The 26,888-nt window shown below is 36.7% G+C and overlaps 1 protein-coding gene across 21 annotated transcripts in view; it reads right to left on the reverse strand.

Moving 5' to 3' along the window:
* The window catches only part of DMD (dystrophin), a 1,308,223-nt gene that overhangs the window by 630,769 nt on the left and 650,566 nt on the right, over positions 1 to 26,888 (reverse strand). For all 21 annotated transcript variants that reach the window (XM_069784897.1, XM_069784898.1, XM_069784912.1 and 18 more), the window contains one exon: positions 18,918 to 19,090. In XM_069784897.1, coding sequence (XP_069640998.1) covers positions 18,918 to 19,090 — 173 coding nt within the window. The remainder of the gene's footprint in view (positions 1 to 18,917; positions 19,091 to 26,888) is intronic.

The following is a 26,888-nucleotide window of genomic DNA, read 5'->3' on the forward strand; positions in this document are numbered from 1 at the left end:
CAATTTCACAAATAAGAAACAAGAGGCCAATATTGTAGAGGGTGAAGAGGTCCTCAGTATCAAGGGTAAGCTGAGATAGGCCACTCTGCTCCTTATCTTGGCTTCTGATTTCAGGAGGCTGAAAACTGTCAGTAGATCTTCGTTCTCATTTACCTGTTATGGGAATACGAAGTTGCACTTTGTCCTTCTCTCCTTCAGCAAATGTAGGAATAGGCTGAGCAATCAACAGCCTTGAGGTCACTTTCAGCTCACTAAATGATTAGATGAACTTGTATACCCATCCTCCTTTACAAATACTGCTGACAGCAGCAGAAAGAATACTGTTGGGCAGTTTTAGAAATACCAAATGTCCAAAATAACTATGCATTAACGACAGTGATGCATTGTTTACTCATCCTTCTCATTACTTAGGACCAAAGCAGAGTATAACAAAGCTATCCTATTAGCTATTGCTGTTCCTTCTCTGTAAACAGGTAAGGAATCTGCAGTATCTTATCAGCTTGGCACTCTTCAAAAGTGCTAAGCAAACAACCTGCTGTCATTTAGCCTAACTGGCGAGGAACCCCGACTGCATCCCAGGATTTACATAGGTGATAATAATGAAAGAACAGTATCAAAAAAAAAAGAAAATAAAAAAGGAGGAACAGAATGAGCTTAGCTTCCTGGCTGTCTTGTGCAAGACAGTAGTGTTGTTTTGAAGTTACAAATAATAGAAAGAGAAAATTTTAGAGAGGTAAAACTGCCTTTTTTTTTTTTTTTTTTTAAACCTCTGCTATATAATCCACTGTTTAATGACCAGACAATTCAAAGTTAAGGTAGAAAATCGTTGCATGCCCTTTGATCAAAGTTGCAAGCTTATATGATATAAAAATCTTGGATAATGGTAAGTCCTAGAAAGCTGCCAGGTGTTCATAGATCTTTTTATTTTTTTCCAATATGACCTTCTCCTGCTCTATTCACGGACATAACATATTCAAGATTGCAGAAGCGCACACACCGCAGAAGTCAACTGTGTGGTAATCTTCACAAACGACGTGCACCTCCTCTGTCTCCAGCAGAACCTTAGAGAAAGTGGAGAGGCTACACATAGCCTGCTCCCAGAGTCACCAGTTATGCTAGCACAAAGGGCAAGCTGAATCAAGAATCCCGTTCTCAGCTTCAGTCTCACCTGTCCGTCTTCCATTTAAGCAGAGGGAGAGATCAAAGGCAGTTCTCTGAGGTATCCCAAACGACTATAAATGCTGATATATCATTTCTGCTCTGGCTTAGCATGTTACACAACGCTCAGATGATAGCAAGAATGTTCTATACTACTGTTTCAACATTTCTAGCAGCTACTCCCAGTGTTACCTATTCCACCTTTCTATGTTATTATGCCAGTCTCTTCCTTGCTTTAACTACTTTGGAGGAGGAGGACTAGACTAGAGAGTTAATGGTAACGGGTTACTGAAGTAATCTGAATTGGTAAAGAAAAAGGATGTGGTGACTGTGATTAGTTCCTGCCTGTCTTTCACCAGACAAGATGCTACGTCTGTCAGATTCTTTTCTGCAGTGAATATCATGGAATTGATTTAGAAAACTAAGTGTCTGTAACTTCTGCTGATTTCTACTATAGCAGTAGATGACAACTCCGAAAAAGAGGCCTAATAAAAAGGGTGAATCCAGGCAGGAATTGACTTGGCGACTAAAGCTAACTGATAAGTCTCTATAAATGTTTTCATATGATTGTGCACTATTGCTCCACAGACCATAAGCTGAAATAAAAGCTTGTTGCAAAATGATTTCTATATTTTTCAAGAGTCATGAGTTCTAATTCTCTTTTCCTACTGGTTTTATAGCAGTGGAGTTGCTTCTGACTTACAGTGCCATAAGAAAGAGAAGAATCAGCATTAGAAGCATAGAAGGCCAGTGGTTACAAGAGCCCTTGTATTTTCTTGCCATGGAACTATAGATCTCTTAGTCTAGTATGGACAATTGCCCTCCCATTTTTACAAGCGAAACAGACAAACCACCCAGGTATTGTTTACAAATCTAACTGCATTTTCAGAACTGATTGGAGAACTGGTACCAAAACAACATCATGAACAGCTCAGTATGTGCTACTGAGACTCCATACTGATGTTATTACACTATGTGATTACTCTAGGGCAGAAGTGTACTCAATGTACATGCATTTCCTCAAAGTTTACAGTTTTGAAAAGGGGATGCTGAAGAACTGCATCAATTTTCTTCTCCCCCATTTTTTGTTTGAATGATAAATAAGGAGCAAAAAAGGAGAAAGAGGAAATGTCACATACCATTCTTTGTATGTCACTTACTCTTCTTGTCATTCAAAAATATTGACTTTATTTTTAATGAAAAATTTGAGTAAGGAACAAGACAGCATCAGAGGCTCAAAATGGTGACTATAGTAGTGCTTTATACACATCATTAATGGATTTATGGGATGGATAATAGAAACAAATTTGCTAATAAATTCATGTCTAGGTATGTTCCCATCTTAGTGGTACCTAAACAGTTTAGCTCAAAGTACTTTCACATCTTTCCATCCTAGCTCCTTCTAACCTTATCTTTCTGGAATTCCCTCCTATATCTGGCAGAACTTTGAAAGCCCCTTTGCATTAGGAAGCAATCAAGGGATCCTGCTTGACCACTTACCAATTCATGTCCTTGCCTGGCTCTTTAGCAACCCCCTTGGGAGAGAGAATACAGGATGTGTTGTCAGGCTTCCAGAAAAGGAAGTAGAAAATGTCTCCATTCCCAGACTACGCTCCCCTCTACAACTTCATCCTCTGCCATTAGGATTTCCCTCACCTTCAGTGAGGAACGGGGAGGGTTTTGTTTCCCAGTCTCATAATAGAAAAGGTTTTAGGGCAGGAAAACCTGGGAAGAAATGACAGCAAAATTATTGTGTTCCTGAATGGGAAAATTCACATTTCATAGGATATTCTGACATTTGAAAAGTTATTGTCTGGAAGAAATGACAGTCTCATATATTTACGTATTCGCAGGAAAGAGAATTCAACGCTGTTTGGAAAGTCCTGCTTCAAGATATATCAAAGGAGCTGAGTGGCCCCTTGTCCCCAGAGACTTGAGGGAATTCCAGCTTGTCAGATTCCTCCAGTCCATATTCTAAAGTTATATTTAGGATCACCATGCTTCAGGGGTACTTCCCAGGCAGGCATCTTGGAAATAAGCTCTTCCCTGCTACAGGATGTGGAGAATGACATCAGTTTATAGGATGCATAAAGACTTGGGGAACTGACCAAATGATTGTGCATCAAAATTGGAAACAAGAAGAAATGCAGTTTAACTGGCATTACTATTGTGCCAGAGGATTTAAAGATAGTAAAGAGAATTGTTGGTCTGTTTAGTGCGCTGCAGGGACAAAGACACTCTCACGGTTATTAGAGGAATTTATTTCTAGGCTTGCAGACTCCCACAGTGTCTACTAAAGAGTATCAATTCAGAAATGCAGCAACATTTTTTCCTTTCCGTTACTGGCAAACTACAGTGCTTCTCATTAATCACCCTGACAATATGAAAATGTGACATTATTCTGTTAAGTATTTCTATGCCTTCTGTTTTTTCACTGATCTACCACGTCAAATGCTATAAACACAGAGTACGCAGTTGTGTGTAGTGCAAAAGGAAAAAAAGAAGAATCCCTAAAGGAATCCTAATTAAAATGTGTTTGAGCCTAGGGTATCTGTACTGGAGCTTTAAGTTTTCTAACTTCATTTTCTTGCTTGATTATATTAGAATAATGGCTTCTAAAAATAATATTCATCATAAGAGGCTAGCCAGTCTTTCAGCTGCTTAGGAAAACCAGCAACACTTTGTTCCGTGATATTAAAGCCTTAAGGTAACTTCTTAATCCCACCGTTTCCATCCTGAAATCCGAGGGAAAATAGAAATAAGGCAGGAAGGATGGAAGAACCTTAAAAAGTCCAGAGCAAAAGATGCCTGTAACAGTAGGTGCCTGTGCTACATTTTTGCTGTACGGGGTTTACGTTTTACCTCAGCTTCCAGTTCGTCAGAGGGGATCTTGGCTTCTGACAGAAGGCGAAAATAAGCGGGGAAAAGCGCCACGGCCGCGTGACGTGGGGTCCGCGCGCGCCCTGCCCCCTAGCGGCCATCGCGTGACGCTGCGTCGGCGTTTCGCTGAGGGGAGCGGGCGGGTTCCTCCCCCCCTCCGGGACTGCCACCGCCCGGGTACAACGGGCAGAAAAGCGGGGGGAAAAGGGGGGAAAAGGGGAAAAAAACGACCAACCCAAACCCTACAAAATGTAAGCGAAGACTGCGGTCTTTTCTAAAGCGGGAAATAATCCACAACGCCTAGTGTAACCTGACAGTACTTCCCCTACTCGTTAAAATGCAAAGAATTTCCAGACACTTTGGTATTTCTAGCACCTGCTGTCACAGCATCTCAGCCCCTCTGCGTGCTCATAAAGACGGTACTTGAGAGAAATGGTGCTCTTGGGGGTACAAGGCTGGGTCGGAATTTAAGGTTCTCCTCTTGGCAAATCGGAGTATTTGTACCTGATCTTAAAAAAGTGTTTGAATATCACAGCTCTTCCCATCTTACTTATAAAATGACAATCATGGATTTTTGTAGGATATTGTGAGTCTGTTTAGTGAGGCTTCTGAGGGAAACTAAGAGGCTAATAGGACTATATATGGAATTAATTTAAGAGCTATTTAATATGTAAGACAGCTTCCATTATTGCTTATGATATCTTCGCAGGTCATCATTAACCATATGACACCTGAGTAGAAAAGTCTTGTGTTACACAGCCAGAAAACATGACTAAAGGTTTTGTCAGAGAGAAGTAGTCAGGAATGAATCTCACGGGTCATGAGTGTCCCTACAATACCATGGCTTAAAACTTGAATTGCAGAATGTGTACCATTTAGGAAGACAGAATAGTGCATAACCTTACAAAAGGGCAGAGTTTGGCCTTGAAATACCAAAATGTTCAACAATTGTCTTGATAACGTTTAGAAAACTCTGTTATTTGGCAAAATGTGCAAATTATTTTGATTTTGATTATTTCTTAGTACTACACAGAAAGAAATTGCAATTACTGCATTTTACACGCTATAATAATATATAGAGCCTATATGAAACACTGAAGCATGTTAATTGATATTTCAGAAAAAAATATTATTAATCAAATAATTAAACCTTTTTTTTTCCAGCCTATATCCCTAAACTATTAATCTCCTGAGTTAATGAGTTCAGAGTTTTTACTCTTTCAGAATGCAATGATGATTCTGGAAGTTGAGATTTACCTTTTTTGCCAGCATCCTATTTTCAGACATCTTTTTTAAAAATCAAGGTGACAATTTTATCATATTGAAAGCTTTAAAAGCACCTAGATTTTGGCATACAATTCTGAGATAACAGATGAAATCTGTGACAGCTACTGTATAAATACCAAATACACAAATCCTAGTCATCTGAATTCTTTAAAATGTGCTGGCTTATTCTAAACAAATATTGAAACTATGAGGGGTTTTTTGTTTGGGTTTTTTTGAGTTTGTTTTTTTTTTTCCTCTGAGAACAGAAGCATAAGCATTTCCTTCTACTTTGGGGAATATATCCCACAAATTGTTGATTTTATGGCTGTTCAAACAATATTTAGAATATTCTTCATCTACATTTTCCTTACATTTTGCTTTTCAGTAACTATGCTACCAGACAAAACATACAACTATCGATAGCCTATTTTGTTCTTTAGTGTATTTGATCATTTTGTTTGTAGAAAATTCAGTTTCATATTATCAAATCACATTCATAGTCCATATGAATTCTTTCTCAAAAGATAATGGATTATCATAAGATACTGACTGAGGGACTCACAGGACCTGACACTCCTCATATTTGTATTTTGGGGGGGGCAGGAAGAGAGGGCAGGAATCTCACTGAAAATAGTATTATTGGGCCACAAGGCAGAAATTTAGTTCAAGTACTTAGCATCACTGCAAAAGACAAAAGGGAATAGGGAAGAAGGAAAATCTCCCCTTCTTGGCCAGGAAGTGGCACTAGTCACTCCTTTCTTAGGCTGGCATCAAACCACTGCCTAAACATATGCTTAATTTTATGCCAATGAGGCCAGCTTACACATTTGATATGTCTGAAGGTTTCACTTCAAGCTCTCTAGTGTGGGCCAGTAGACTAAATGCTCAGTTGCAGCTGAAGCACATTAGGTGCATTCCTGGAGCATATCTTCCGAGTTTGTTTAATCCAACAGGAATCCAGTTCAAATGCTCCAAGAGCCCTTCCCAGCATGAATCAAATCACGGTGGGGACCATAAGAAGATCAGTTTCAAAGGTTCTCTTCTGATCTGAGCTAAGGGAGTAATGTGTCAGATGGGCCACTTAAAGGACTCCTACTGCCCAGGAAGACAGCCCTAGGAGTGAGTGCTCTTAATCCCTATACCTCAAGACTAAGCTCACAAAACCACTCACAGAGCTAAGCTTTATGGCACCCAAGTGATATGCGTATATATGTTTTAACCTGAAACCGTTATACTTCCAGTTCTGAAGAAGAAGGGACTGTGTCTGTCAATAAAATCTGGACCACAGGCTTTATAAAGACGACCAGTTTCTTTACCCTTCCTTTCTCAAAATGGTTCCAAATACAACACCAATGTCTCTCAATCTGAGATGGTAAAACTAAAAGCGAGTGACTAGAAGCAGTTTCATGTATGCATACAACTACACACACACAGATATGTGTACAGAGGGTTAAATTTATAACAACACACATTATACTTAGGAAGGCAAATTTATGGCTAAGAAAAGCCACACATGGCACCTTACAATAATAGCTAACAAAAATGGTAGAAGGGGGCCCTTTGTTGAACAGTGATAAAGAAAAAAAATCAAACAGTATTGCTTTTAGAATGTTATTAACTAGAACTGACAGTAAAGAGTTTGTATGTCTGAAACCGTGTGAGTAAAATGACGAAGGATAAGAAGACTTTGAAGACATTTCTGAAAATCTGCATAGTTAGAAATGACATTCACAGGTTTTGGTTTGTTGAGAAGCGGGTGCTTACTCTTCTGAAGCACATTTTAAATCTTTAAAAGTTCAAGAAATCCAAGGCCTGCCTTTGTTAAATTAGATGGGCAGATACCTCAGGACCACACAACAATAACCTCTGATTATTAATGTATTCCAGAGGTCTATATCAAGTAGGCTCTAGACAGAGACTGCAGGAAATCTTACTGATGAATGAATGAGACTTTGGACGTCTTAAGAGAGGCATACTTATATTAGAAGGTCCTGATTTCTTTGCAGAATTTTCCACCGGATGCAGTACCTCCTACCATGTCAGATAAGTATTATGTATTTTCTTCATGAGTATGACATTGAAGTTCCATAAAAATAAAACTTCCAAAAGTCTGAAAAAGATAATGCGGCTATAAAGAAAGGAGAAGTACTAGCAAGGTCTCACAGCCTTTGTGCTTATAGGCATGGTTGAAGGAGAAGGGGAACTCCTAGAGGCAGATGATGGGCAAGTAGAGAATTATGTCAGAGAACTCAACTCATACAAGTCCCTGCGACCAGACAGGTTGCACCTCAGGACGCTGAGAGAGCAGGCTGATGTTTGGGAAGGCTGCTTGCTATCATCTCTAAAAGCTCATGGAGATCAGGGAGAGGCCCCTGACAACTTCAGAAAGGCAAATGTTGCATCTGTCTTCAAAAAAGGCCAAAAGGACGATCCAGGGTACTACAGGCCAATAGTAGTGGGAAAATCATGGAGCAAGACCTCTTGGAACACTTTTCTGGGCACACAAAGAATAAGGTGACTGGAAGCAGTCAGCAGGGGTTTACCAAGGGTGAAGCAAGCCTGACGTATTTGATTGTCTTCTACTATAAAATGTTGAGGTTTGTGGATGATGGAGTACAGTGGATATCATTTACTTTGACCGTAGCAAGGCTTTCAACACCACCATGCACAGGAATTTGGTATCCTATTTGGGATGCTACAGTTTGGATGGGTAGACAACCAAATGGGTAGAGAGCTGGTTGGACTGTCAGGATCAGAGGGTAGTTGTTAATGAGTTGTACTCTACCTTGTGGTCAGAAAAAAGAGGAGCATAAGAGGTGTCCATCATCAATGACCTCAAGCTGGCAATAGAGTGCACCTTCACCAGATGCAGATGACATCTACATCACAGAATCATAGAATGGCTTGGGTTGGAAGGGACCTTTAAAGATCACCTAGTCCAACCCCCAGGTACTGGGGACCCCAGAACTGGGTGCAGTACTCCAGGTGGGGTCTCATGAGAGTGGAGTAGAGGGGGAGAATCATCTTTCTCGAGCTACTGGCCACACTTCTTTTTTTGCGGCCCAGGATACCATTGGCTTTCTGGGCTACAAGCGCACATTGCCTGCTCATATCTAATTTTTCATCTACCGATGTCCCCAAGTCCTTCTCCACAGGGCTGCTCTCAAGCCATTCATCACCCATCAGGGTGAAATCAGAGGTGAAAAAGCCAATACGCTTAAGTATAGAGCTGCCATTCAGAAGGAGCTAGATATGCTGGAGGGCCAAGCCAACATGAGCCCTGTGAAATTCAAGGACAAATGAGAAGTCCAGCACCTGGGAAGGAAGAACCCCTAGCAACAACAGTTTGGGAACTGGTTGGCTGGGAAACGGCTCTGCAAAAAAAGGATCTGGGGTCCTGTGGGCAGCAAGCAGGACATGAGCCAGCAGCGTGCCCTGTCAGCAAAGATGACAAAGTGTATCCTGGGCTGCATTAGCAGCAGCACAGCCAGCAGATTGACAGAAAATATTGCCCCTCTTCACTCAGCACTCATTGGGCCACATCTAGAACACCATGTCCGATTTTGGTCCAATACAAGACCTTAACAAACTGAAGTGAGTTCAGCAGGGCTCCACCAAGCAAGTCACGGGGCTGGAGCACTTGTTCTGTGAGGAGAGGCTGAGGGAACTGGGCAAAGAGATGGCTTCAGTGAACCCAACAGCAGCCTTCCAACACCTACGAGGAGGTCATTGAGAAGACACAGCCAGGCTCTTCTCAGGGGTGCATGGTGGGAGGATGAAAGACAATAGGCATAAAGAAAAATGAGAGGTTCAGACTAGATGTAAGGAAAACAATTTTCACCATGAGGACAGTCAAGCTGTGGAACAGGTTCCCAGGAGGTTGTGCAGTCTCTGTTGTTGGAGGTCTTTAAGACCAGCCTGGCTAAAGCCTTGCGCAACCTGGTCAACTGGCTTTGGCCCTGCTTTGTGCAGGATGTTAGACTGGGAGAGTTCCTGAGGTCCCTTCCAACCCGAATTATTCTGTGATTCTATGACACTAATTAAGGAAATGAAAATCTCCTGTAAGTCACCATAGCTAGATTTTATATTGATCAGTAGCTCAGGACAGAGATAAGTTCCTAAAAGAAATTCTAGTGAATTTCTTTATGACCAACAGGCTAAGCAAATAAAAGATGTATTTTCTTTCTATTTTTAACCTAAGGAAATGAGACTTCAGTGATTGTGCTGTCCCTCACTCATTTCCAACAATAAATTTTCTAGCTTTTTCAGCCAATTTCAACCAAATCTGGCAGGGAAGTATGACTCAAAGGTAATTGTGTTGTTACAGGATTTTGAAAAATTGGTTGCGGGAGAGAAGAAAGAACGCCCTATTTGTTTTACCACTCCAGAAAGACAAGCAGAGGGTCACTGTGGTCCATTTTGTTTGGCATCTGTATTCCAGCCATCCAGTTAACACATGCACAGCTCCAAAATATAGCTATGCTCTGTATTCTGTGGGAAGTATATGTGAATTTTGTTACTGTTTTCCAACATTGGCACCCCAATTCTTTTCAATTTTATTGCTGTCATACAAGACTTGCAGACAGGAAGAATAAATCAGATCATCTGCCCAGAACAGAGGCTATGCAATCTTACAGTATTATCCTCATGTTGTCCTAATAGATAGAGAATTGCCTCAAGGTCTTAATGAAGTTATTACTAAACCCAATTTTCCTGAGTGATATCAGGCATAATGATATAGAAGAACAGCAAAATAATTGTCGCTCTTATTTTATTTTAGTGTAACTTCTGAAAGAACATTTTCAATCTCATGCTATGAATTAATCCCTCTTTTACTGGAAAAGCAACTGGACATTTAAGATAATTACCAATCAGATGAAATATCTTAAAGTGAAAGTCTCATCTAAAAGGAAATGATATATTCCAGGAAGCAACAAAGAATATCAAATCAGCAAGAACTACTTGCAATGGATCAATGGTATAGTCCCCCCAAAACAACAATAAACAGAAAAGAGGCATTTTTCTTACTTTTACAAAAAATTTCTAGAATGCTCTGCTTCGATTTAAGAAGGGAATTTCTTTTCTGTGTTAAATGAAACAATATTTTTGGTTCCCCAGATAAATAAATACAAGGCTAAATTAACCTCAAGGGTATAGATTACAAAATTTTCTGGAACAGAGACTACTCTAGCAACGTGCAGTGTATTTAATGCCATAATAATGAGCCAATGCAAACAGGTTTTTTAGGTCGATTCCCATAATATTCTGGCTCAAACCAGAAGTATTGATTGCATTTTGCCCAAATAACCTCAAACACTGACTTGCCCTTCGAGAAAAGGAATTTTGAAAGCTGACTACTGAATTACTGAGAGTCACCAGGACAGAAGACTGAACTTTCTAAGTCTCAAAACTATTAGTACCAAGGTCTATGACTACCACAAAACTTGCTGCTTTCTGCTCCAAACATAATGAGTGTCTTCTTTGTCTCTTTGGCACATAGGGGTGTATGTAAAACATTTATTAAAAGAAAAAAACTGCATTCAAACTACCTTGGAGGAAGAAAGAGAAAGTTATATTTATTAGATGATAGCTACAGCATGAACACAGCTGAGAAACGACAGTGATGAAAACTGAATAAAACAGAAAAGTGTAACTTCTGAATTTAGCTACAGATGTTAACAGACTAGGCTCCCTCTACTGTCAAAAAATGCTCTCCCAGGAGCTACTTAAATGTAGGTGTACACTGCACCATGGTGACTAGAGAGCAGCAATTCCTTAAAAAGCATCAAGGGAATTCTGCAACGGAGCTCACCTTAGTACATCCAACACGTGTTGGACCTAATGGCAGTTCCTGCAACATCATCCTTCATTTAGTGCACAGGTGACCCACCGAAATATTCACCCAGCTAAAAAATTCTTGCACAGCAAACCGTAATGATTCAATACCAACAGTGAAAGCATACCTTCATTGTCAACACTTCCAGAAAGTAAGAGAAGTCATTGCAAATAAAGTTTCAGACCTCAGGATATGCTGCAACTCTCTTAGGCTATGCCTACACAGATGGATATAGCTAAGCATGAATGAGCTCTGCCAGTGTTTTGAGATGGCTGGATATAAATCAAGACTATCTGGGAAACTACATAGCTGCACTAACATAGCGTCCCTAAAGCAAGTATACCCTGCATTTCATAGCTTATGACACTGACCACAATGTCATATTATTTTTATATCTGACATGAAGGCCCAAGACAGTTCATAGCCAGACAGCTCAGAACCTATTGGCCTCTGACCATATTTGTCTTCATACATATTTGCATTCCCACAGTTCTACAGCCCACATATTCATGACTAAGCTGTAACATTTCCCAGACGTTTCAGTGAAATTCTTTTAGTTTGTACAGCAGAAAAAGTCTCTAAAATAATTCTTGTATGAATGTAATGTATTTTTGTCACTGAGCATTTTACAGTAAAGTTATGCTAAGTTATGCTAATTTTCAGGCTTGGGGGTTGGTGATTTAAAAACATTCAGGATTCTTTTTCAGCTGAAACACTTTCACAGCACAAACACATGTTATTTCAGATGAGACAATCAGATCTACTTATTAAAAGAAATCCTGAATTAGTTATTTTCACCTCATTTTACTATACAGACACCTTCAATTCCCATATCAAGAATTGTCTGTTAAGTTCTAAAACCACCTGTATGACAGAGATTTAATAAACGTGACTTCCTTCCCAAAAGCTACAGTATTATTTCTCATTCTGCCTCAGATTTGCTATTTAAGCTTTAACAAAAAAATTTTAAATTTCACTTGAAGCTATTCCATTTAGAAGATGTTCTTACATACATTGCCCTATGAAAAGAGACACTTTAATGGTCACATATAAGGCAAAAATATTTTCCAGCTTATGCTGTAAATTAAATCTTTCTAGTTACAAACTCAGCAACAAAAATATTCCCATACATTTCGGGTTTCTGTACATTATAAATATTGACAGAAGGCCTTATATAGATTGCCCACAAGAAAAGCATTTATAAATTATATTACACTTGTTTGTTATACATTATTTTATACCTATTTGCAAGCAATTAAGGAACCAATTAAACTTACCAATACGTTAACTTGATGGTGTGATATTATGGGGGCAAATGAAGTGGCAAATCTGTTGCAAGAATTAGATTGTAAGACAACTGCCATGGAAAACATTTCTATACAGTAAATAGGGTATGGAAATAAATTAACAACTAATATTGGCTGCAAGAGTCAAGTATTATAAGCTGTCTCCATTCTGCCCTTTTCAAAATCTAGATGAACAATTTGAATTGCTGTGAAAGAAAGGAAAAATAAAATAAAAAATAAAATAAAAAGCCTACCCTGCATGTAACTACAGCATGGTAGCTATTTTGAGATTAACATTAGAAAGGAAATAATTCGCTTCTCTCATTGAGGATGAACGAATCTGTTCTGGTTTTCACTTTCATCCTGACTCCAGAGCCAAGGGTAAGTCTAATAACAAGACTTACAACTTCAACAGAAATATGTGAGCAGATACTCTTAGATGAGGGAGCAGCCACTATTTCTGCCTTTCTCTCAAAATACCTAGGCCTTCCACAAGTTACTCTTCTCTCTGTACTGAAACAAAGCCAGTTAGCATTCATGCTTGTCATTCACTTTGTCCAAGTTAAGGCAAGGAACAAAGAAATGCTGACCGGGCTCAGTGAAAAAGAGATATATAACAACATGTTTAGATATAAATTAAATTATATTGCTTTGTTATACTTTCTAGGTTAAGATTAATCTCCCCTAATTTCATCTATCTAAAAGTAATGTGTCTAGTCTTATCTTACCTAGTCTCCCTGAAGTGTCAATGGACCCACTATATAGTGCAACAGATACAGGTGACAGAATTGCCTGGGAGTATTTCACTGAGAAGGCATCTAGACAAGTACCGTAAAATAGATAGCTAAAACTTGGATAGCTAAAGATAGGTCAGATGTCTTCAATGACTTCACTTTTGCAGAGCATTGCTGGTGCCACAGGTGGAAACTGGGAATCCACAACTGAGAAACTTGGGGAAAGAAAACATAAATGGCCTAAACAGCCCATCAGGATATCTAACAAATCATGAAAGAGTCACCTACAGTAATTCTGTTTTTATGTTCCTTAAGACAGATCTGACAGTCAAGGCTACAAACCCATTTTCTTAAAGGTTCTAAATGTGACTGGTTTATCTCTTGTTTTCAGTTTGGATGGTTGGATGCTTTGCAAGGTTAAATAGTTGTATAATGGACAGTCACAGCGGGATTCAGTCCGAAACATAGTTTTATAGTGGAAAGTTAATGAGAAATCCATACAAGATTGGCACAGGATGAATGAGAGAGTTGTACCCCTCTGAAGTAAGAGGTTGAGGCCATGCAAGATGTCTTCAGGCATCTAAATGTTTCTAGAAATCTATATTCAAGCAAGTAGATTTCCTTGGTATTTTAATACTACCTGGCTTTGCACTCATCAGTTGCTTATAGGTATTACTCCAAGATGATATCTCATATTCTGAAAAGAGAACTATACTCTGAATATGTGACTTGGGCTGAATCCAGATGTCTTAGTATCATATCTATACATTTTTATTTAAGCGAGCAAAGCACAGAGGCTGAATGTGATTCAGATACCATAGACAGGCAAGTCCTCACGGCCTACCGGTGGCTGGTTCTGCAGCTATATAGGACATACGCAGGTTACTTAAATTTGAAAAAATAATGTCTCACATTTCTTTTTCCCTAATATCTTGATCCATGCATCAGATTATTTCTCAACTCGACAGAATATATCAGTAAGGCATTACAACATCTGCTACTATGTGGTATTAGAAATATGACCACAAAATATTATTTCTCTGCCAATTCTTTAGGTATAATACACCTTTCTCATTAGGCCTTATCAAGCTAATCAACAACTAATTTAAGACTACTCAGAAATAGTTGGCAGTGTACTGCTGTCCAAAAATGAAAATCATTCTTAGTATAAGCCTATTAACTAGTTCTTTATGGTTTGCTCTTGTTACTATAAAAATAGTTAGTTGTTTGTGACTTTTATAAAAGCCATCAATCTGTTTTGGCACCATTATTATGGATTTCGGTTCTTTCTGAGAGAAGACTGGCATATCACTTTTTTCCTCTTTTCAGAATTAGCAAGAAACACTTTGTAAAGATATCTGGTACCAACTTTCCCACATTCTCTCACAACATTGAATTTTTTAGTAGATTTCAGATTAATTAGAAGAGCATTCATCTAGTCTACACTGTATGCCATGGAAGATAATTCTTAAATAAGACATGAAAAAGGCAAAAATTAGTTGCTTGAAATTAATATGAGGGATCCATTAGAATTTTAACTCATGATCAAGAAACAGTTTCAAAAATGTTCAAGGTCTACAATATTGTTAAATTTAAGTATGTTGCTTTTAAATGAGATTCTTTTTAGTATTTTTCTATTTTTTCTGCCTTGTGCTTAATTTTTTTTTTTCTTACATTGTCTGTGAGTGATCTGTAATTGCTTTAGAAATATCTAAAATTAATGTAGTATTGGTCTATTCTGGAAAAGTTTGTTGCACTTTATTGATTCAATGACTTCTGGCACTGTTAGAAAGGAATACTTTTAGGGAATACATGTTGTTCACAGAAAGAAGACTGAGGCATAAATAACCTGGGAAGACAATATCCTGACAAGAGAAGCAAGGTCTTCCACAAGTGGTAAGTTGATAAGATAAATAGTTATTCAAGACCATCATTTAAAAATCTATTTTTCTATTATCTATTGAATAATAGTTAATTTTTTTCCAAATATTATGTGTTCTCATTGAAGATCTACAGGGACCCGGTGTTAGTGTCATTTCCTAAATAGTCACAATTAATATAAAAAAACCAGTATCTAAGGCTGCTGCAAAGAAGGGAGACTATTGTTAAATCCTGGTACGACGACTATGGCATCTGAATGGTTACTCTTACTGGCACTGTAACATAACTCTACCTTACAAAATTCAGATTGTATTATCTTAATGTGACTATTGGAATGACTACTGGAAAAGGTAACATAGAAATTTACTATCATGATGGCAAAGGTTGAAATTATAAATGAAATCATAAATTACTCCTTAGCTCACAAAAGACAAATCACGCCACTGCTGCTGTTTCCTGGAGTTTGCTGTGCACTCAGAAAACTAAAACCAAAGAAACAAATGTCACTTGGTATAAGATGGCATCACCCCCATGTATCTGTTGGAAACACAATCAATTACCATGTTCTGAAATGAATTTGTACAGAAGAGAAACTCCTGTCAAAGAACCATGCTAGATCTAGGCTTTACTTAAAAAAATCAGTTGAAGACCAGTGTTTCAATAAGTTTGTGAAAAGACTAAAAATTTGCATTCATCCTAGGTTTCAAATACAACTGAAAGAGTACACTAGGATGATCAGAGCATTTTTGCTTATACTTTTTCAGGGAAATATTGCATGTTATCTTTCAGTAAGTACAGTATGAACACTTATTCAAATACAGGAAACATGCTAAAGCGACAATGGGAAACGAGGTTTTCAAATACTGCAGAAGAACTGGACTTGTAAAGTTATCTGAGTATTTATCATCACAATGAATTTCTGTCAAACTGGCATGTGCTCTGCTGTAAAACAAACTGAAAAATCTATTTTGATTTCTAATTAAAAGGGACTCACTATAAAGTTAATTACAAAGTATCTAGATATGAATCAGGACTTCCAGGAAATCTATTTCACACAAAAGAATTCAGCATGAATGTTTCTATTGATTTCTATGAGATTTAGAGTAAGCTCTCTGCTAGTAACTACAGGGGTAAGGAAAGTTTTTTTGTTCTTCCATCTATAATGGTGATAGCTGACTTTGCATTTACTTAAATAATAATTCATGCATTATTACAACCCTTTGATTTCCTAAACCAAATATTCAGAAATGAACATAATATAGTATATTTGCTTCTGTAACCTTTCAAACATGGAAAACTCACATTCACTTAGACACACTCCCTTGAAAGCAAGACAGAGCTCCAATGATAATTCCAAAACTGTCCTAAAACATCATCATCAATAGCATATCTCATAAACACAGCTTCATCCCTGTCTCAAGGGCAGACTTACACTGATACTTTCACCCCTTACAGACACAAACTGCTAGAAGCAATATGCTAAAGGCCATATTGTCTTCCTTCATCTCCTCCCCAGCATTCGTGTGCGGTCCAAACGCACCTCACAAAATGGCAGAAGCTATAGGGATCATCTCAGAGTTCAAACAAAACCACTGCAACAGTGACACAGTGAGACTGACACCACAAACAAAAGATTTAAAAGAAAAAGAAAGGCGTGCAATCCAGACAGCAGTCAAGCTTATCATCACCTTGAGTTGCTGTCCCTCATACTAAAAAAGAGGATGACTCCCCCAGGCAAACACCAGCTGGAGTGTAAGCATACTTTACACTTCTCTATGCCTTTATCTGATGACCTCAAAATACTTCACAAACATTCATTCATTTCACCTCAGAATACTTTCTGCTGCTGGCTAAATATCGTTACAGTCTAAATAAGCAATAGCTGAGTGGCGGTGCTGGTGGTTAAAGCTTTCAGCTACTGTAAATCGCTCTCCTTGCTGTGCACCAGTGGTAAAAAAAGTATATGGGGAGATTCCAAAGGTTTCTCAGAGCTTGGTCTACTGCACCAGTAAGAGTATGGGCAAAGCCAGTCTCTGGGAAAAGTGCAACACCAAATATCCCCACTTTTTATTATCTGAATGTGCAGCTTGGCTCTAGTCTCTGATTCTAATTTATCCTTCATTTCTGTACCTGGCATCATGACAAACAGAAGAATCTTTCTCACCACACCAGAGCCAGGCTTACTATTTTTAAATAAAGTACTGTGCATGGGAGAATCTGGAAACCTTACCAGATTATAGATCTGTCTCTGTTTCTTACACTTTAAATGTTGAGACAAAGCAGAGATGACATGAAGATTAGAGAATTATATTTTTTACTATGATTCTCTCTGATTATTATTTTTTTTAAACTTTACTCTCTCCAGCAACTTAAAATCAAAGCTAGTGACTGGCTGACAGTGGAAATAATATGTCTGTACAAACCTGAAAAGTGACAGTTGTTGACAAATATTTCTAAACAAAGAAAACACAAAAGTTACCAAGGCTTGGATTGTAGGACAAAATCAGTGCAGCCTAAACCCACAGGAAGTATTTTTTTCTTCTAGTCACTGCTTACATGTTTAGATTCTTATCTCTTCCTACTATACAACATAACAATTATTTGGACATTATCTTTTTTTCAGAACAATTATAAGGGTTTTAAGAACAGTTTCTGAGATAAGGGATATTTCTAAACACGTGTAGTGTTAAAAGTGATATCCTAGCAAATGTCATTCTATTGTCTTTTGGGGTAGAATATCAAATGAAACTTTTAACGTCAAGTTTTCAGCATTGTCTGAAGAGCGAATTTTGTAAAATTCCTATGAATGGACAATTTCAATGAATGGAACTAGTCAAATATATAATGATTTTCATTATCAGATTAATGGTTTACATTCTTAGAAGAATCGTCAAGGACTTTTCTGTGGTAATTCAATAAAAGCTTGAAATAATGTCTTTTTATTTAAGGCAAACTTATTTGTTAACTCTTAAATTACTCATACTGGAAAAAAAGTATATCCCATAAATTATAAAAAATTCTCTATCACTACCAGTAACATCTGATATATTATCTAATTAAAAAAAAAAAAACAAACAAGGGCAAGTATAGGTATTTTATTGCACAATGCCAAAAATTTTAAAGATATCTACTACAGAGTGTAAATAAATTACTGGATTGCTAGTCTCTGTTGTGTTACTAACATGAGCCATGCTTGAATTAATAAAACAGGTTTGGCTGTATTTTGTATCGTAATACGATTCCCGGATTACAAACACCAGAAATAATATACCAGGAGAAAAATAATAAGTATTATATGATACTGTAGGAGATCACAGCTTTATTTATTATCATTTTAATGCCTTTCTATACTTCTCTTGATCGTCCTGCCTTGCTGTATAATGTCTAATATGCAGACTTATAAAAAGATGACACTGGATTTAGAGCTGCTAGCAATTCTAGCTGTGCTCCTTCGACATAAAGTGAGAACTTCTCCTTGAACTAGTAAATCCTCTGCAACTAAAAGGGATTTTACTCTGATGCACCCATCACAGATTCAAATTTTTAAATCAATAGTACAGGTACTAAAGAGTAAATGCCTAATACTATCTCAGGCTAAAGGTATGTCATTTATAATGACATAGGAATATGTATGCAATATCATGCCAGATTTTGGTCCAATGCAAGTGATAGTTGGTCAAAATATTTTCAATTTTACAAAAACGCTCATAAATTAAATTAAAATTGCCTATAAATATTCTATGCTTAGTTACAAGAAAGTATCATTTGCAACTTAAAAATATATTTCCACAAAAAGAAGACTAGGAAACAATCACCAACAGTAGGCCAAATACCAACGGATGCCCTCAGAAATAGCAATTTTTTAAAGTTACTTACGCCTGTCGGTCCCGGTACATCTTGTTAATTTTCTCCCACTGGAAATTAAGCTGAGTCAGCTTTTCTTGTATATTTGCTGCTTCTCTTGGTGTAGCACTTTGCAAAGCCGGTATCTTCTTGTTGTGAATAATGTCTATATGACCCAGCAGTCTCCCCAGGCTATCTTTAATGCTCTGTAATATCAAGATTTTTGAAAAGAAATACAAAACATTGTATTTATAAATAATTTAAAAAAATTGTTTATAAAAAAAAAGATGAAAGTCCTAATTAAACAATAGCTTTGACAATAATAACAGTTTTACAATAACCAGGTAGTAACAACTGAATGCCCATCCTTTCTTTGAAGACTTAATAAACTATATCTGAGAAAGGTGATGGCTGGAGGGGAAGCAAACCGCTATTGACTTCAGGCACTCATTAATTCCTCTATGCCAAGATAACAGCTGTTTTAACCCCATTTCTTCTTAAGAAAGCAGAACAAAGTCCCATTTTACAGACTTATGTTTAAGTGTTCTTTATTTTGCTGTTAGTGCTTCTTTTATATTTGTTTCAGCAGGTATTAAACATAACAAAGTAACAGCAAGAAAAAAATAGTTTATCAGGTATCACTGGCTTTGTCTTTTGCTGGATATTCACAACCCAACATTTACCATTCTTCAACTAGTCAGTTCTTTGTTGTTTCAGAGAAAGACAAAATACTTCACAGTGCACCTACCTAACTGCACAATGCCATGTGCTGGAAGACCAAAAGGAAGAAAACCTGAATTTACTCTGGACCTTTAACATCTTTAAAATGTGAAAGCACTTAAAGCTACATATGTTGTCAATTACCATTAATTATCCATTTATCAATCCATTCAGTTCCATGACTGAATTATACAGGTTTTATTTTTGCTCTATAAAGCAATATATAAATATGCTATTTCTATTCTGTGAACTAGGCAGTGTTCAACCTCTCTCTTTCTACTAAATCCTTTAAGATTATTTGAATGACTGAATTTGTTAGAAAACGCAATGTTGAAGAAAAATATTGTCATAAACTGTCATAAACTGAAGTCATACTGACTTCAGGATAAAAGCATTAAATGTAACAAAAAATAGCAGAGACTTCCTCCTTGTGAAACAAGACTGATGCAATTAAATCCTCAAGCAGAGGACTTCCTGTCACGTTTCAGTCTGCCATCCAAACAGGCATAATTTGGTACTTCTGTGATTTCCTTGTTCTTTATCAGAAACATGACACAAATATTTTTTGAAACAACTAAAACCTGTGAGTTACATAAGCTTACCTTTCAGCTCCTCATTATGAGTATCAAAACCAGAGAAATAAAGGCAGGTTTTGGAGGAAAAAAATGCCTTTTATGCAACTATTACACATGTGTCATTTCTTTACAGTCCTGGTAACATACATTATATGGAGCACTACCAAAGAGGAAACACAAGCAAAACAAATGTTTCTGAAATGCACTTAATCATTAATTCTTTAAATTTTCATTACTATTTCTTGTAGCCTCTTCCAGCCTCAGTTCGACAAGACATTTGTGCTGTTATGGGGATTTTATTTTTCTCTCTGTGGTATTTGTGTTTGGAAGGAAAATTCTCTCTCTTGAGACTAGTCAAGACATCAACATAAAGGAAGAGTGTATCACAATTGCTGATATCCTTAGCCAAACAAAAATCCTTTCCTCAACGAAGTCCATTCTTTTGAAAAGCTATGGCTGTGGTTCCTTACAATGCTGAACTTCACAATATACCTCTTGCTGCCTGAATAAAATGCAGCCAGGCATGAAAGAATTCAAATGTTTTGGATTGATGACTGCATCATTTTGGTTTTAGTCTAAAGTTAGACTTTTTCTCCCTAAAGTTTTTAAAGTTAAGATTTTCTTCCTTTCTCTAACAAAAGGTTAACAACTATGAGATTTTGTGCATTCGAAACAATAATTTGGATGATGCAGACAAAGCTCACAAAAAAATTTGTACCAAGACAAAGGATCTGATATACCACTGAGCAACTAAAAGCCTCAGATAATTCTTGAGACAGATATATTCAAACAGCAGTGTAAAAATAAATGTCTTCCTACTCCATTCACTGTCATAATATTTAGCCATTTCTTACCATTCCTGCTTTTTAATGAATTCTTAATACAGGCGTGCATGTGTCTCGCTGAAACTGCTGCACAGAGAAAGGAATATTCTCCACATAAAAATCTACAGCCATATTCAGCTCTTACCATAGAATCACAGAATGGTTTGGGTTGGAAGGGACCTTTAAAAGTCATCTAGTCCAACCCCCCTGCAACAAGCAGGGCCATCTTCAACTAGATCAGGTTGCTCAGAGCCCCGTCCAACCTGACCTTGAACGTTTCCTGGGATGGGTTGGAAGGCACCTTCAAAGACCATCTAGTCCATGCCCCTGCCATAGGCAGAGACATTTTTTACTAGATCAAGTTGCCCAAAGTCCCATCCAGCCTGACCTTGAACACTTCCAATGATGGGGTACCCACAATTTCTGTGGGCAACCTTTCTCCAATCATTTTGCCAAACTCCCTAAATTTCCAATACCACTACCTGTAACTCTTCTACTGTGTTTCCGTCCCTTATTTCTTCTGAAATACATAAGCCTCAGAATGAATACTGAGAACTTGTAGGTAAGAACTTACCAGACCAAGAGACCAAAGGCTCTTAGTCTCGTTCAACACAAAAATGTTCTTCAGTTGCTGCACACAACTCTGCAGCAACTTTGTTCCAGAGATAAGGGAGAATGCAGATTTGACAGAATTACGAGAAGCACAAATTGTGTGTGAGAAGGTCTTTCACACTACCAGCAGTTTTGAAAGGAGGCAGTGATCAAAGGATGTTGTGTTATTTTACAGTAAGCAGAAAAATAATGAGTGGTAGAAAGCCAAACAAAAACAGAAAATTAAGACTGCCCTCTAACACTCTGTCACAGTCTGGTTAAAGCCTGTAGCTAAAATCTAATGGTTCTATTTCACCATGCATAAAAAAAATCAGATTTGCCTTTCCTTCATTTGTGAAGAGCAGGCATCAAATTTGAAGTAATACAGGAAAGGTTTTGGAGGTTATAATGTACCAGAAATAGAATAAAAAAAGACCATTAGCGTGAGTGGACTCTTCCTCGATCTGCTGCCAATCCTGTCATGGCAAATGAATCTATCCCAAGAGTCCCTCATCCATTCTCTCACATGGATTCAGATAGACATGGGAAGTCAGCACTGAACATCTGTGTTTTAATTTCCCATGGGTGGTTAGGAATAAGAATGCTGTAGTTATTTAGGTGCAAGAGAATTCCAGTCTACACATATGCTATCCAATGGAGTTATTAAAGAAAATAAAAGCTGTACTAAGCATTGACAAGCACAATATTCCATCACATTGTTTTGCCTTCCTTGCATCTCCACTAAAAATTATATCTCAGATATACAGCTTGTGTCTATAGCTAATACAAATGAAAAGTAGAATTGTCTTTTATTAGTTTCAGCCAGAGACAAAAATACAGCTAGTCGATTCAATTTTGGAAAAAAAAAAAGTATGAAAAAACATGTTTTCATCTATTTTAACTACAACTATAAAAAAAGGATAACTTTGCTTGTTCAGTGTCCTTCTGCTCACTTAATTCGAAGGACAAGCATCTCATTTATATGCCAACACATTACAAAAAGGATGAAATAAAGGTCCAGTCCTGCAAACTTCTGCTCATTGGAATAATTTCAACTATATAAGCTGAAGTCCAGAGAACATTCTTGTGATAGTATCTTTTACAGCTAGAAAAAAAAGGGTCCTTTTTATACTAGTTTGTTGCTTTTCTTTGCAATATTTTAAAGGCAATAAAATTTCAAACAGTACATTTTAAAAAGACCTTTATGATCTTATATCATAAAAAGGAAACTATTTGAGGAGTGTAGTAATCACAAATTATAACAATTTAAATGTAGTTTAAAGGGTAGTTTTACTTATGAAAACCTCACAAGATTTTATTTTTCATCTTTAAGGTTTACTAGTATTACTGAACAGAAGATGAGGGTGTATACTCCTTTCTAATAGTTCTTTGTCAGAAATAATGAGCATATAATACTCAATACAAAATTAAAAATCACAGCTCCAGTTCACTTTGTTAAATTTTTTTTGGGGGGGGGCCCTCAATTCTTTGATGGAATTCATTTTTAAAATATTCTACACATTTTAATTAATATATGTATTAATTATTTTAACTTTAAACATTCTACAATTCTTGAGCTAAGTCAATCATAAAATGAATAGTGCTATGCTTAGAATTTAGCAAGTAGATTGAAAGCAAGCAGGAATTAAGCCAGATGCACAAAGTCAATCAAATTGTAAAGAAGAGAGGGTGGCTTGAGGAATCTGCTACCTCACATTTCTATTCATTATTCCAACACATGATCTTTGGGAAAACTTTCCAACTCTAAATCTGTTAAATTATATGCTTTTTGAACAAAGTAATGTAAGAAACAGAAATGGACTTTGAATTTGCATAACTATATTATTCAGTAAAATACACTGTAGAATTAGGTAAGAAAAAATATATTTTAAGTCTGAAAATTATTATTAAAAGGCCAGAAAATGTTGGTTTTAACCTTAATACGCTAAGGAAGATGTGGAAACAGCTTCAACAGGTACTACTCAAGAGAAGTAAGAAATAAGCCGCCAATTTTTTAAATACCATAAGACATAAATTACCAATAAATAAAAAATTAAGGGTTTATAGTGACAGCAGATTTTTCCACATTATTGCTATTACCAAAGTAATGAAATTCTAGAAAATCTGAATTATTTTATTTTGTTTGGATTAATTGTCTTCTGTCATGAGTTCTGATAGTGTTCTGAACATAACGTGATATTTAGACAGCAAGATATTTATGATTTACTATTAAGTATCTAGAAACATTATTTCTCTGACATAGGAATTTAAGTCATGGACCAAGAAATGTATTTCATGTTATACACCTTAGAGTTTATGTATGTTATCTGGCTAACTAAAAATGATGTTCAAAATAAGTATTTGAAAGAAAACCAAAAGCTTAGAATTCCACGTACTCAAAATGTGGAAAAGACAAAAATTCAAAAGTTTTGCATGTTAGTATTTACATTTCCTGTCCTTTCGTTCCCCTTTACTTCCCCACTCAGAAACCATTCCCCGAAGGAATCACCAGGAAAAAAGCCTGAGCCCTATGATCCCAGGGGGACCATGCTGAAGTTCTGAGACTCTCATGTGTGTATAATGTGGTCACTGCTAGGAGCTGCAGGGAGAAAATGTTTAATAGCCAATATGAAAACAATGATCTGGCAGATGGAGCGTCAAAATTGGCCATTAATTTCACTGGGATGGCAAAAAGCAGAAACCTGGTACAAAAATTACACTGTGTCAAATTTCACATCCCTGGGAAACGACAGTTAAAAAAAAAGAAGTGTGTCTCTTGACGGGTTTTGGTTAAACTTGGAAATCAACGGTGTTTTTTTCCCTATCCACGTTTCCTAGAATGGAATAAACAAGTTTCTTGAAATCTATACAGATGAAACAAAAGAAATGTAAGACAGACATTCAGCAAAGGAAATTTCAGCCCTGTTGATTCAAATATACCATAGTTTTAAACATTTGGGGTTTCCTATACGGAATATCACACAGCTTCAGTAACAATTCAGAATGAAAAATAGATACCAAGTAATCCGAAATCTATTTCCTTTCATAAACAATGAGTCACTCTTAATTTAAACAAATATCCACTTGTGTCAGTGTTGTTATAAAAAAATTTTGACGAATGACCTTCTTTGTCATGATACCAATTATTCTTACCTCTCCAAAAATCTCACCAATTTAGTCTCTTCTCCTTTAGGTCTCATTTACACGGCGCTGACCTTTATTTTGCCCTTCTCTGAATGTTTTCGAATTATTTTGTATACTTTAAAAATATTTAATAGTCTTTCAAAATGAAACATAATATACACAGCAAAGCTGTACTACTTGCTGAGAAAGCGTTCAATTCTGAATATAATTTTTTAACTCTTGCTACAGAACACCAGCTGCTTTCTGGATAAAAAATGAAGACTGAGAAAATATTTTGGAGGTATAATTCAGTCCACAATGCACTGAACTATCCAAGACTCTTAAGTGTCAGGTGTAATTGAACTTATTCCTTTCACTATGCCTTATATTTTACCTGCCTGCCACCATTTTCCTATCATTGCTCTGCTCCATTGTTTAGCACTGCTGAAATTTTTTTGGATGTTCATTCCTTTTTCCTGGTTTTAATCAAACTAAATTGTCATTTTCAATTTGTTCCAATGTACTGCACACTCTACCCAAACATTTAATAGCTACCTCAAACAATACTAGCTGTCATGCAGGTTTTTAAGTGTCACCCTACTAGCAACCTTCTTCCATGTATAAAATTTGGTATACAATAAAGTTGCTGCAGACATGTGTGTAGCTACTAGGCAGAAGCTTTTAGTCGTAGAAAGCTATTATAAACTGGACAGACTTCATGGACAGTCTGAACTAAACTGAAGCTCTTCCCAGTCCCTGAGCAGGGAGGCCTTCTCTCTCTCCTCCCTTTAAGTTCTGTATTCCAATAGGTGCCTTCTGTCTCTGTTGATTTGACTTCTAACTCTGCAAGTCCTCATTTTTCTTAATAAAGAAACTTTTAAAATATCTATGTAAACTATACTTAGCAATTCCTTTCTATTCAGCATTTATGAATTCTTCCGATTCTACTAATGGATTTTAATTTTTTTTTTTTTTAAACACATCATCCACAACATCTTATGTCTAGATAACATGTTCTACAATTCTATTGTAATGAATTTGATATAAAAATCAAATAAAATCAGTATTTTAAAACAATGGGTATAACAGAGTGTACTGGTATATTATCAGTACTACTAATATGAAGTGACAGGGAGATAATGATAATTATCCAAATAATTTTCTCCTCCAAATTACTTGAGAAATATTTTAGAAACAACAAGCACTTAAGACAAAATCTGAATGCCTCTAAGTGACAAAATGTGGTTGCCATTTTATAAAGTTATTAATTAAATTATTAAAGTTCATTAAATTATTAAAGTTATTACACTGTATTTACTATTTTGTAAAATATAAGAATCAAGTTCCTTATGAAAATGTGACAGCAATGCTCTGAATTAACTGCATACAAAAAAACCCCACAGAAAACTAAAGAAAAAAATACTCTGGGTTCCTAAATCTCTAGGGCTGCAAATACTATAATATGTTATTCTTTGCCAAAAAAAAGGACAAAAAGATAAAAGAACGTTCCATAAAGCCCCTTATGACCAGTAATTTGAATCCATAGGTCCTGAGAAATGTGACTTACATTTAGCAGACTAAAGGAAATACTTATAAATAAAAAGAGAATGGCAGACGTCTTGTCTCTGGGATGATTCACAATAAGGAACATTTCCTCCCTTGTCAGCAATCTGTCATTTAGAGTGAAAGCTGGCTGGGTCTGTGTTATTACTCAACAAACCTCATTTGACTTTCCCAGCATAATGTCTCACACTCAGCGTTCCTTAATCAGGTCCACCCAAATCCTGGTTTTACACACTCAGGCTATGGATAATTAAGGTGTTCAATGTTATTAATCTGAACATAAGAAATATCAGGGGATAAAAAACATTAAATGTTTCCAAATCTTTCACAATTATATCTCTTGAACATAAAGGAGGCAGCATCTTCACAAAACCTCATCCATGACTAAAATTTTGCATATTTAAAGAAGAGGAGAAAAGGTAATTGAAATGTTAAAAGCTGCCAGGACACACTTAAGCACTCAAGTTAAGTCGCCTTCTTTTCAGTAGGTCTTCATATCAGCTCATCTCATCCACCCAAGAAGGCGCTTACTGTGTTTGACATGTTTATTTAATCAAATGAAAAGTAATATATGTGCCTACCTATATTGGAATTGTATGGTTTTTTAA

The sequence above is a fragment of the Haliaeetus albicilla genome, chromosome 6 (genome assembly GCF_947461875.1).
Source record: "Haliaeetus albicilla chromosome 6, bHalAlb1.1, whole genome shotgun sequence".
NCBI classification, from domain to species: Eukaryota; Metazoa; Chordata; class Aves; order Accipitriformes; family Accipitridae; genus Haliaeetus; species Haliaeetus albicilla.